At 30.9% G+C, this 12310-nt stretch overlaps 2 protein-coding genes across 4 annotated transcripts; both read right to left on the bottom strand.

Moving 5' to 3' along the window:
- Positions 1 to 1462: 1462 nt before the first annotated feature.
- LOC108744532 (cytochrome c-type heme lyase-like) lies at positions 1463 to 2390 on the bottom strand. 2 transcript variants are annotated; one of them, XM_018480349.1, is made up of 5 exons: positions 2291 to 2382; positions 2156 to 2202; positions 1960 to 2091; positions 1732 to 1901; positions 1463 to 1678 (listed from the first exon to the last, which is right to left on the bottom strand). In XM_018480349.1, exons 2-5 carry the CDS (start codon positions 2156 to 2158, stop codon positions 1465 to 1467), a joined length of 519 nt encoding a protein of 172 aa, XP_018335851.1. In that variant the 5' UTR covers positions 2159 to 2202; positions 2291 to 2382; the 3' UTR covers positions 1463 to 1464. The 2 variants fall into 2 exon arrangements, with proteins under 2 accessions (XP_018335851.1, XP_018335850.1); XM_018480348.1 differs by having other exon boundaries at positions 2156 to 2390.
- A 2734-nt stretch (positions 2391 to 5124) lies between these two features.
- Positions 5125 to 6052, bottom strand: LOC108744534 (cytochrome c-type heme lyase-like). Of its 2 annotated transcripts, XM_018480351.1 has the most exons (5): positions 5953 to 6044; positions 5818 to 5864; positions 5622 to 5753; positions 5394 to 5563; positions 5125 to 5340 (listed from the first exon to the last, which is right to left on the bottom strand). In XM_018480351.1, exons 2-5 carry the CDS (start codon positions 5818 to 5820, stop codon positions 5127 to 5129), a joined length of 519 nt encoding a protein of 172 aa, XP_018335853.1. In that variant the 5' UTR covers positions 5821 to 5864; positions 5953 to 6044; the 3' UTR covers positions 5125 to 5126. The 2 variants fall into 2 exon arrangements, with proteins under 2 accessions (XP_018335853.1, XP_018335852.1); XM_018480350.1 differs by having other exon boundaries at positions 5818 to 6052.
- Between the last annotated feature and the right edge of the window lie 6258 nt (positions 6053 to 12310).

The following is a 12310-nucleotide window of genomic DNA, read 5'->3' as shown; positions in this document are numbered from 1 at the left end:
TTTTTTCTTCCTTCTTATCCTCTTTTCGCTGTAGATTCATTCATACCTTAAGGATCAAACGATGAATTGTAATTGTAGTAAAGACTACGAGAATGAAAAATGCAGGTATTATAGACGTACGATGTAGCAAAATTATCATCATTCTGATTAAATGATACTTTAGTGCTATGGAGTATTATTTATTGTTGGTTGCATCAGTAAGAAGATATAAAATGATTCACACACCTAATTTTTTAACAATTTGGTAATAACTGTCCATGATAATAAAAAGACAAAAATATGTAGAACCGTTATTAATATTAGGAGCAGAAGTTCTTGACATAGTTCTTAGACAATGTTAATTAGAATCAAGATGAATGGTTAAAACACATTGCCAAACCTTTTGTACACAACAATAACAAAGGTAATAATATTATTATAAACTTTATTATGTGCCCACTTGGTTGCTAAATGGATATTTTTATGATTTGTTATTTTTCTGCCTACTATTGTAAAAGTCTGTAGTTAATTCACAATTTTATGTTCGGCAAAATTGCGTTTTTTGAGTAATTTTAGTTTGGTATCAATTTTTTGTAAGAACAACAACAAAATTAAGAAGTAAAAGTAACTCATCTATCTATTAAATACTAAAAATTAATTTGACAAAATTTGAAATGAAAAAAAAATTTTTTTAATTTCATTGTTAACTCAATTAACGTCCCTAGGCAATCGAAATCTGAAGCACTTTGAGTGATGGAAAGTGCCGAGAAATGATACATTTTACCTGCCCTTTAATTGAATTTTTGTCTATATTCTATTTTATGTGGATAGTACTATTCAAAGTATTACATTTATCGTATTTACTTGTCTTCTATTCTTAATTTTATATATACACGTGTGACTTTGCAAGCACGGATGTTGAACATAAAATTTTTGGGGTTGAAATTAGTCTGTCTCTGTTATTTCTTATTCCGCCAACTCAAATCACATTGTATCGGTGGCGGCGAATTTCTCTCAGAAAAAATTCTGTTTTAAAATGAGTAAACAATCCCTTTAAATAAAAACTGAACACTTAAACAAATTAGATTAATATTGTTGAAAACCTACAGATTAATACATCAGAATAAAAGAAGAGGTATCATTGAAGAATCCATAAATAAGTACCTACTTTATTAATTATTTTGAGGAGAATTATTTATATCGAGTTTGTGTACATCCCTTACTACGTGTGTACAAATTTTCATGATAATCGGTTGAATATTTAAGGCGTGAAATCGTAACAGACAAACACACAAACTACAACTTACATTCTTACAAGTATAGTCAGTGCAGCTTTAGAATATTCTTTTCGAGGGAAAAATGGGTTAACTCAATTCTTTTTCATTAAATTTCCACATTAAATTTGAGTTTAATGTAGAAACAGAATCTTTTGTATGCCTGGTTTTAATGTTTGAATCATGACTGTTCACAAATGAATTGAATTTATTACCTATTCAATGCAAGTCTAACATCTAAAATGGCGTAAGGAAGTTTATTTGGGTCTTTACTGCTGCTGTAATAATCAATTACATATTTTACATCTTTGCCACAGCGATCAACAATCCAATCATGTCTATCAAATGGAAGATCACTTCCCAGTAACCAATTTATCATGGCTTTTGGACTGTAATCAGTAGACTTTCCACCAAAACTCTTTAATCTTAAATTTGTTAGTTAATAATTTATTATTTTAATAAATATTAAATCAATTACTTTGGATTGTAACATTCTTTGCCATGTAAAGCTCTCTCCCATGTAAGAATTTCTTGCCATGCTCTTTCATTGTTCATATTGTGGATTTTGATAATACTTTCCATATCTGCTGGTTTTAGATCATCTTGCTTCCATCTCCAACCCTTTCGTAACATTGCATTCCAGAACATCTATGACAGTAAAATCAAAAGAATTAGTAAGCAATGAAAAGTGTTACAAACATCATACTTGTGCACTTGGATATTCCCAATATGGAGTTTCACCTTTTTTTACTATTGCTTTTGGGATTGATGAAAGTTGCCTTTCTGTAGAGAGAGGAAACGGTTGCCCAGGAGAACGATTTTGATTTCCATTAGGCATCTACATAGATTTGGATTAATAATAAAATATATATATTACGCTTTAATGAATAATATTTACCTACCATGTTGAGAGGATTAATTTCTCCTCCTCCATGTTGCACAGGGCATTCTGAAACATTACTAGCTTTGTGCATTGGACATTCACTAGGAATTGCTTTCTGTTGTTTTGTGTTTGATGTTAATAGATCAACACTTACATTTTCACTACTATAAGAGATATTTCTTTCTTTTTGTTTTGCAGTTGTTGATATATCAATAGCTGTAGTTTCAGCAATAGACAGGATGGTTCCCATTTTTAAAAATTGTAGTTACCAAATGGCCTAACATTTAGAAAGTAGGAACTACCTTAAAAATGAGCAAGAAATTGCTGGAGAAAGGATAAAGGTACATAAAAACAACTTCCCCTGGCCCCGGCCATTTTTATTGCTCCACTATGACGTAGTGGCGGCCATCATTCTTTTCTAATTGTTGCAGTTGTCGGCCATCATTCTTTTTCAATTGTTGTCGCATTGTCACTGATGTCGGCCATTATGTTTTTTTTAATAGATATATAGTAATCAATGATTAAAATTTAAAGGAATTGTTTGTAAATAGGTATGCAACACATCGTACACTTCAACATTTACGTAATACTACTTTGCCCTGTACTGACAGCACTCATAATTTCTTTTATTTATAATATTAATTCTTTTTTGATAATCATCTAAATTCGTTTATCCTTTGTAGAAAAATAATATCGTAATTAAATAATGTTTTTTTAGATTGAAGACCCAATGGTAGAACAACGGACAAAAGGTTGTGGGGGACATGTGTTAGTATCCGCAGATTTCACTGGTTGTATAAAAATTTTTATCAACAAAACAAAACCTAAACATAGTTCTTTACCAGCTTCAGCTCTGGCTTAAGCAGCTTTTAGTTACATAAATTCTAACTAAATTAAGTAGCANAATAAACTGAAGGCCTATTATTCAGATATATTTGCATATACAACTTTCCTGCCAATCTTGATTTCAAATTCTGATTATTTTGTCTCAGTTGTTATGTATTTTAGAAGCAGTTCTAATTTAATGATCATAAAACAGTGACACATGTATTACAAGTAGCGTAGCCCCAGGGAGGTCTAGAGAGTTCAACCCGCCCTCCTCCAATAGCTATGAATTCTTTTTTAATTACGTTGCAGTTTGAGGAGTGCAAGAAATTGCAAATTGGCAAACTTCCATGGAATTAGTACTGTTTTGAAGATTAGCTCGTACAAATAAATTTGATATTTTATTTAATATTTCATTTAATTTAAGTAATATTTAAGTCTTTGTGATATTTTGACGCCTCCATATATCTTTTGTCACCCAAACTGTAGAACATGGATTAAAATCTGAACTTCTGATGAGATTTTTATTCTTTTGAATACGTAAACCTTCCCAAGCGTTGAGTTCTGATTTGCAACAGATTTCTTTGACTAATATTAAACGTTTAGGGCTTCTAGGGCGGTTAGCTTTAATCTGAAGTGAACAATATGTTCTTTATGTCTTGTATAGATAGACCGTATTCGTTGCTCAACATATTAAAGTCCACAAACTTCACAATTTCGTAAATTCCTGACTTCTAATTTACCTTTGGTGTTCTCTAAGGGCTTTTTAAAATTATTATCAATTTTAAAAATTCTAGTGCAATCTTAAATCTTGTTCCCACTTTTACATAATTCTAAAAATAAAGAAAAACCAAACGGAAGTTTCAAAACCGGTACGAATTACGACCCACAAAGTGGTACGATTAGAGAGCTCTATGACAAGTTTAAACTTGTGGAATTCCATATTAATATTCGAACTTTTTATTAATACGTATCTATTGTACCATAGGAGCCAATATGGGGTTGCAAATAACTTTATTGATGTAAAATCATCATCAAACCCCATTTTGTTTCCGAGTTTTTACACATTGTAATAAGAGAAAGAAATGGAATTCATAGTTTTTTTAGATTTGTGCACATCTAACAAGTGATGTTTTTCGAATCGTTTTCCAACAATTTTGGATTATACGCATTTATTAGCACACCACAATAGCTCGTAGTTTTCAGTTATCAATTCGATATTGTTTTGGGGGCCGTTTTGTCGTAATTCATAGAATTTCGTAGTTTATTGCTAAAGGTACGATAAGTGATCATTTGGCAGGTGCTGATATCAATTTNCTATTAAATACTAAAAATTAATTTGACAAAATTTGAAATGAAAAAAAAATTTTTTTAATTTCATTGTTAACTCAATTAACGTCCCTAGGCAATCGAAATCTGAAGCACTTTGAGTGATGGAAAGTGCCGAGAAATGATACATTTTACCTGCCCTTTAATTGAATTTTTGTCTATATTCTATTTTATGTGGATAGTACTATTCAAAGTATTACATTTATCGTATTTACTTGTCTTCTATTCTTAATTTTATATATACACGTGTGACTTTGCAAGCACGGATGTTGAACATAAAATTTTTGGGGTTGAAATTAGTCTGTCTCTGTTATTTCTTATTCCGCCAACTCAAATCACATTGTATCGGTGGCGGCGAATTTCTCTCAGAAAAAATTCTGTTTTAAAATGAGTAAACAATCCCTTTAAATAAAAATTGAACACTTAAACAAATTAGATTAATATTGTTGAAAACCTACAGATTAATACATCAGAATAAAGGAAGAGGTATCATTGAAGAATCCATAAATAAGTACTTACTTTATTAATTATTTTGAAGAGAATTATTTATATCGAGTTTGTGTACATCCCTTACTATGTGTGTACAAATTTTCATGATAATCGGTTGAATATTTAAGGCGTGAAATCGTAACAGACAAACACACAAACTACAACTTACATTCTTACAAGTATAGTCAGTGCAGCTTTAGAATATTCTTTTCGAGGGAAAAATGGGTTAACTCAATTCTTTTTCATTAAATTTCCACATTAAATTTGAGTTTAATGTAGAAACAGAATCTTTTGTATGCCTGGTTTTAATGTTTGAATCATGACTGTTCACAAATGAATTGAATTTATTACCTATTCAATGCAAGTCTAACATCTAAAATGGCGTAAGGAAGTTTATTTGGGTCTTTACTGCTGCTGTAATAATCAATTACATATTTTACATCTTTGCCACAGCGATCAACAATCCAATCATGTCTATCAAATGGAAGATCACTTCCCAGTAACCAATTTATCATGGCTTTTGGACTGTAATCAGTAGACTTTCCACCAAAACTCTTTAATCTTAAATTTGTTAGTTAATAATTTATTATTTTAATAAATATTAAATCAATTACTTTGGATTGTAACATTCTTTGCCATGTAAAGCTCTCTCCCATGTAAGAATTTCTTGCCATGCTCTTTCATTGTTCATATTGTGGATTTTGATAATACTTTCCATATCTGCTGGTTTTAGATCATCTTGCTTCCATCTCCAACCCTTTCGTAACATTGCATTCCAGAACATCTATGACAGTAAAATCAAAAGAATTAGTAAGCAATGAAAAGTGTTACAAACATCATACTTGTGCACTTGGATATTCCCAATATGGAGTTTCACCTTTTTTTACTATTGCTTTTGGGATTGATGAAAGTTGCCTTTCTGTAGAGAGAGGAAACGGTTGCCCAGGAGAACGATTTTGATTTCCATTAGGCATCTACATAGATTTGGATTAATAATAAAATATATATATTACGCTTTAATGAATAATATTTACCTACCATGTTGAGAGGATTAATTTCTCCTCCTCCATGTTGCACAGGGCATTCTGAAACATTACTAGCTTTGTGCATTGGACATTCACTAGGAATTGCTTTCTGTTGTTTTGTGTTTGATGTTAATAGATCAACACTTACATTTTCACTACTATAAGAGATATTTCTTTCTTTTTGTTTTGCAGTTGTTGATATATCAATAGCTGTAGTTTCAGCAATAGACAGGATGGTTCCCATTTTTAAAAATTGTAGTTACCAAATGGCCTAACATTTAGAAAGTAGGAACTACCTTAAAAATGAGCAAGAAATTGCTGGAGAAAGGATAAAGGTACATAAAAACAACTTCCCCTGGCCCCGGCCATTTTTATTGCTCCACTATGACGTAGTGGCGGCCATCATTCTTTTCTAATTGTTGCAGTTGTCGGCCATCATTCTTTTTCAATTGTTGTCGCATTGTCACTGATGTCGGCCATTATGTTTTTTTTAATAGATATATAGTAATCAATGATTAAAATTTAAAGGAATTGTTTGTAAATAGGTATGCAACACATCGTACACTTCAACATTTACGTAATACTACTTTGCCCTGTACTGACAGCACTCATAATTTCTTTTATTTATAATATTAATTCTTTTTTGATAATCATCTAAATTCGTTTATCCTTTGTAGAAAAATAATATCGTAATTAAATAATGTTTTTTTAGATTGAAGACCCAATGGTAGAACAACGGACAAAAGGTTGTGGGGGACATGTGTTAGTATCCGCAGATTTCACTGGTTGTATAAAAATTTTTATCAACAAAACAAAACCTAAACATAGTTCTTTACCAGCTTCAGCTCTGGCTTAAGCAGCTTTTAGTTACATAAATTCTAACTAAATTAAGTAGCANACATTCTTACAAGTATAGTCAGTGCAGCTTTAGAATATTCTTTTCGAGGGAAAAATGGGTTAACTCAATTCTTTTTCATTGAATTTCCACAATAAATTTGAGTTTAATGTAGAAACAGAATCTTTTGTATGCCTGGTTTTAATGTTTGAATCATGACTGTTCATGTACAACAAATAATATCTAGGTACTGAATATATGTGCAATAATAATCAATAAGCAGAAAAACGGACTTCAACACCTCATTTAAAGCTTTGTCCTTCATGGACTTAAATAAATTATCCAATAAGACGAGCTCATAAAGTTCACGGTGAATATTCTACGGTATATTACTAACATCCTTGAGTTATTCGTGCATGATACAACGCGAAATATTATTATCATGCTATATAAAGGCATTCACACGGGAATACAGACATTTTATTCCATATAGTTATATACCTACTACTTAAAAGTAGCGAGCGCATCTTCAATTGGCAAAAGAAAAATAACGGAAGGTGACCTTACTTGCAACATTACTTTCACTTATACGTACCTACATCGGCTTTTATGTCTTGTTATTATACTGTAAGTACTGTACAAGCAATTGAATAAATAATATACCCGGATAAATATTGTAGTTATAAGAGAACGCAGTTACATATTTTTTAAGAAATGCCAAAAATATAATGCTAATTGCTGACTGTAGCTGCTCGTTGGTAATACTTATTATATTATATGGAATACACAGCTATGACATACCCGTTTAAATGTAATTTTATCAAATTTAGAAGTTTTATTGCAAAATGCACTTTGTACACAAAATCCGAAGGCGGTCAAGATGTGTGAACTCAATCAACCTGATGGCAATTCGCAATAGTATTAAAATGAAAGGATTCGGTGAATAACTGCAAAATCTGACGTACGTGTACAACTAATATCCAGTGTATATGTACAATTGGACTCAGTACAATAATTGTTAGGATATTTTTTAACAATAAACACAAGAAATTCAGAGTAAAAAAAAATTTATATCATCATTCTCAGCAGAATCGATATTTCTCATTAATTAAGGTCAATTGATGTTTAAGGGCTATGCCATTAAGGATTCATCATATACAGCAGTTATATTGAAAAATATTATTTTATTTTTTTTAGACAATAGTATAAAGTATTAGTAGAAGACAGCAAGTTGAATAAATTCATTGTTCAGTTCAACATCGATTTATCATAATAAACCACTTTACACTATGAATAAAACAATTTATCCTGAATTACTTCTGATTTTATGGACAATAAGAAGAAATGAATTTCAGTTCTTGTATTACTGTGTACGTTAAAGCATAATTAATCATTTATTACCATTAGACTCTTGATAATAGAACTATGGTAAAAAATAAGGAACAAATTTGAATCGTTCTATTGGAGATTTTATGTTTATTTTCAAAAGTTGTCAGCACGAAACAAATTTTCTAAGTCTAAATGAAATTGACATCACAAGGTAGGAACATATGTTTTATATACCTACATATAGGTATAAAAATTGTAAAGATAAACATAAATTAAATACCTACGGCCTAAAAGTCATTAACTAACTTCACATGTAAGACAGAATTAATTTGATTTTTCAAATATTTTCTCCGTTCAAGAGTATTTTTATTAGGTAATTGTGCTAGAAATCGTCAAGATGAACTGCTGAATAGCGGGCTTAATGTTAAAAAATATTTGAAAACACACGTGACAGTCTAACAGCAGACGCACCTGCTTCTTATTTTGTTATGCAAGTTGAAAGAGAAAACTGTTCGAAACATAATAAATTACATCACTGTGAGACAAAACAAATTATGACCATGCTTACAAGATGGACGGGTAGAGTCAGTATGTACATGCGTTTTCGCACAACATCTTAGGATGCCATTATTCCTAGATTAATGATAAAAACAACATACGTAGCAACTGCTGTTAATATTTGTTGCAAATAACGATGACATTTAAAAATTATTGCAATGTTTGAGTTGACTTCTTACATCGGTTTTTCTGAATTGAATTGGATAATAGAGCATACACATTTTAAGGGAATTTATCCTGATATTTACCGTTAAAGAACGGGAACTAAAGATTAAAATACCAAAAATGTTTATTGCTTTATGTTTATATACACGAATAGAAATTATAGTGTTTTATAATTAAGGATTAAAGGGTTAGAACATTGTCCTTTTATGTAAAAGCATGTTGAACATTTAGCAAGATCCTTGGTAAATATTCGTGAACAAGTGAACACGGATTCACAGCGATAGAATTGCAAATTTAATCTTTAACAATGACCAAGACAATTGACGATCATCAATAATTGTTAACATTCATTAGCTTTGTGTGTCATAGTTGTCAAGTCTAATCTGCATAATACCAATCTGGTTACGTAAATGGAAACAAGGCAACTTTAAGAATTTTTCATTTAGCGGTTTCTTTTGCTTCAGGGTTATTACAGTAATTGATGAGTATGTAACAAGAAATTTCTACACGAAACTTGCTAGTATCTACTTAATGTGTGGGTAGGGAAAAGGACGTGCCAACAAACAAGGGTGATATAAATTGATACTTATTGTTAGTTTGCTTAACTGACTGTAACCTACTCATACCTACTCACGTTTAGAATTACATTTAAATAACGACAACGTAGTGATTGTTTTATTTTTCTTTATGAAAGTTCGACATTAGTAAAGCCTCAAAGTGTCTTTTATCGGAAATTCAGAAACTTAATTAGATTCTCATTATAATCAAAATATCTAACCTGAAAGTTGCGATGTTCTTGCTTAATCAGTCTTGGTTTTGCTTATTCAGTATTGGTCTTGGTATTGCTGATAGACCCTTGGTCTTGGTTTTGACCTTGCTGATACAGTCTCACTCTTGGTCTTGTTCATTTAATCTCATTCTCAGGATTTTTATTAATTCTAAGCACAAATTTTTCTATTTACCGATACAATAATTGTCTTAAATGCTAAAAATAGGTATCGAAGTTTTCCCAATAAGATGTATTCCATATTTGAATTTTTCGTTCATATAGATTCGCTGAAAGCATCTGTATTAGTCAGTTGCCTAGTTAGTGAGTATTTCGAACTATTGCACCAAAAACAATGCAATTTAATATGTATCACATATAGTAACTATAATCCCTTTATATTAATAATTGATACTATAACAAATAAGTTAGAAAATAAGCAAAATCAGTGTAGTTCAGCCTCTAGATGATATTTTATACAGATTATTAGACTGAACGTGTTGTTTCTGTTTGGTATCAGTTTTTTCTTTAAAGTCGCTGGTAACAATTTCATTCAAATAATCAAGCAGTTTAAATTCAGTTCTTATTGCTAAACTACACCACATCAGGTAATTATTAACTGAGTGTTAAGTAACAAACTGGTCACGATGAATTGGAGAGAAGCTAGCGTCGTGCTGTTAGATTGCGGAGATGTTCATCTTTAAATTATTTATAGTTTGCGGAATCTTGTCGTACTGTTTATGTTTACATACTTAGTTTTAATATACCTAGGGCTTCTCAAAGACTAGAAAAAATATTCCTGCGAACTCCATTAATGGCTTTCTGAAAAAAAATTTTTCGTTGCAAAACAACCTCAAGTATTTTGAAGAACGGTGATTTTCGCACTGGGATTATCTCGAAAACCAGAGCCATCAGAAAAATTCTGACCTAAGATTGAGTTCGTTAAAAACCTTCGAGCACAAACGTTCATAAGTGGTTCACACATCTCTGTACAATCGCGACGTCATTTATTCCCCGAAATAAACACATTTAAAGTTGATCGGCGACAAGGGAAGTTTAACTGACAAAATCGACTGTTCTTACATAATACGCGCGGAATATTATACATAAATTAATTTTTGTAATCTGCATATAAACTTCATAAACATTTAGGCTACCTAAGTTAATTTTGCACATCTCGTAATTTAATATTACCTTTGCCAATAAAGTACAGTAGCTACCTACTGACCTATAATGATTAGCTATAAATCCGATTTCAAGGCAGAAAAGGGTACTCCACTACATAGTACCACTTTTTATAAATATTTGTCTGAAACTTCGTGAGTGGTTTTATTTTCAGTCTGCGAAATATGGACCTCAAAACCGAAAGATACGTCAATTTAATAATGTATTAAAAACTTATACGAAAGTTAAAAAAAAGATCGACCTACGAAAATTTTGGGTCATGCGGCAAGGCGTCCGCGCCCTGAACATGTCCAGCTGATTTTCACCCAATTTGTTAATAAATGCTAGGTACAAAAATAGCTACTAAAAATAATAAATTGTATTCTTTGTATAGTGATTCTTTGCATTAACACACCATCCATCTTGAGTGTTTTCTAGTGAAATGGAACGCGATTAGTTCTTACCGTGTTCAAACCAAGGTTAAGAAGAATGAAATTTATTCACTTATTCTTTATTAATAACAGATGATGGTTTCTATAAATATACCAACACGACTGCTTACAATAAACGTTACTATTGCCTTGACCTTTTTTGAATAAAAGACAGGTTGATTTTTGGATGGTATCGCTACCAAACCAATGAATAATTAATGTGGTGACAAATTTTACATTCCGTTATACATTAAAATCTTTAAAGCTGCTTTGATATGTACTTAATTTAAGAATGCTGTATAGTATCGAGAAATAATAAAATATTTAAATAAGTATCCATTAAAACAATGTCATTAAAATTAAATTCTTAATTTGTTCAAAATTCCTTGTACAATTAGTGTGGGTTAATAAATATTAATAGTTTTATTTACGATAAGAGAATAAAAATTACTTTTTGTTTTTTTTGTATTACTTTGGTTCTAAACGATAAATTTCGTACCAGGAAGCATTTCGAATTGCAGAGAAAGCGAAATGCATCTGGTAGTATATATCAGTAAATATATATAACGTCAAACAGCTTCAGGCCAATTTCTCTTTTGCCATTCTTCTGTTCTCGTATAAACTTTTTAGCAAACAATTATTTACTATACACTAATATTGTTGACTATTTGTACTTCAATGCTGTTTGGAATATTCAAATTTGCTGATGTATTGGATACAATTACAAACAAATGCAAAGAATTTATTTGGGAAATTAACTGGTGCATTTTAAAGATTAGTAACTTATTCTCTTTATGGAAAATGTACGTAATTATGATTTGATAAGCATAGGCGTGGCACAGTTGAAAAATAATGAAAAATAAGCGGTTTTTGCTAAGGGTAAGTAAAGTTATTACTTAAGTACAATCATTTGCTAAATGCTAAAACAGCAGGTAAAATGTTTCCTTTGTGCAAATACTTTTACCAATACTGTTATTAATACATTGAATATACCATATATAACATTTGTTGTATTTTTTTAAAGAAGGGCTCATAAAAGACTTATGCATCGGTCATTTACAACATATTGAAAAGACAGTTCTATTGAAAGAAATGCCAAGTGAAATATAATGTTATGGAATTTTATAAAATGCACTGGTATATTTACCCGGTGATGCCGAATTCCCTCCCGCAGGTAGTTTTGGTTAAAATATAGATAGTCGAATTCCTTCCCGGGTACTAGCCGAGTTCCCTCCCGTTCATATCAGCTCCGATAATT

Source organism: Agrilus planipennis, unplaced genomic scaffold (genome assembly GCF_000699045.2).
Source record: "Agrilus planipennis isolate EAB-ADULT unplaced genomic scaffold, Apla_2.0 scaffold28, whole genome shotgun sequence".
NCBI classification, from domain to species: Eukaryota; Metazoa; Arthropoda; class Insecta; order Coleoptera; family Buprestidae; genus Agrilus; species Agrilus planipennis.
The sequence above is the reverse complement of the archived record's forward strand: the minus strand, read 5'-3'. Positions and strand labels throughout refer to the sequence as shown.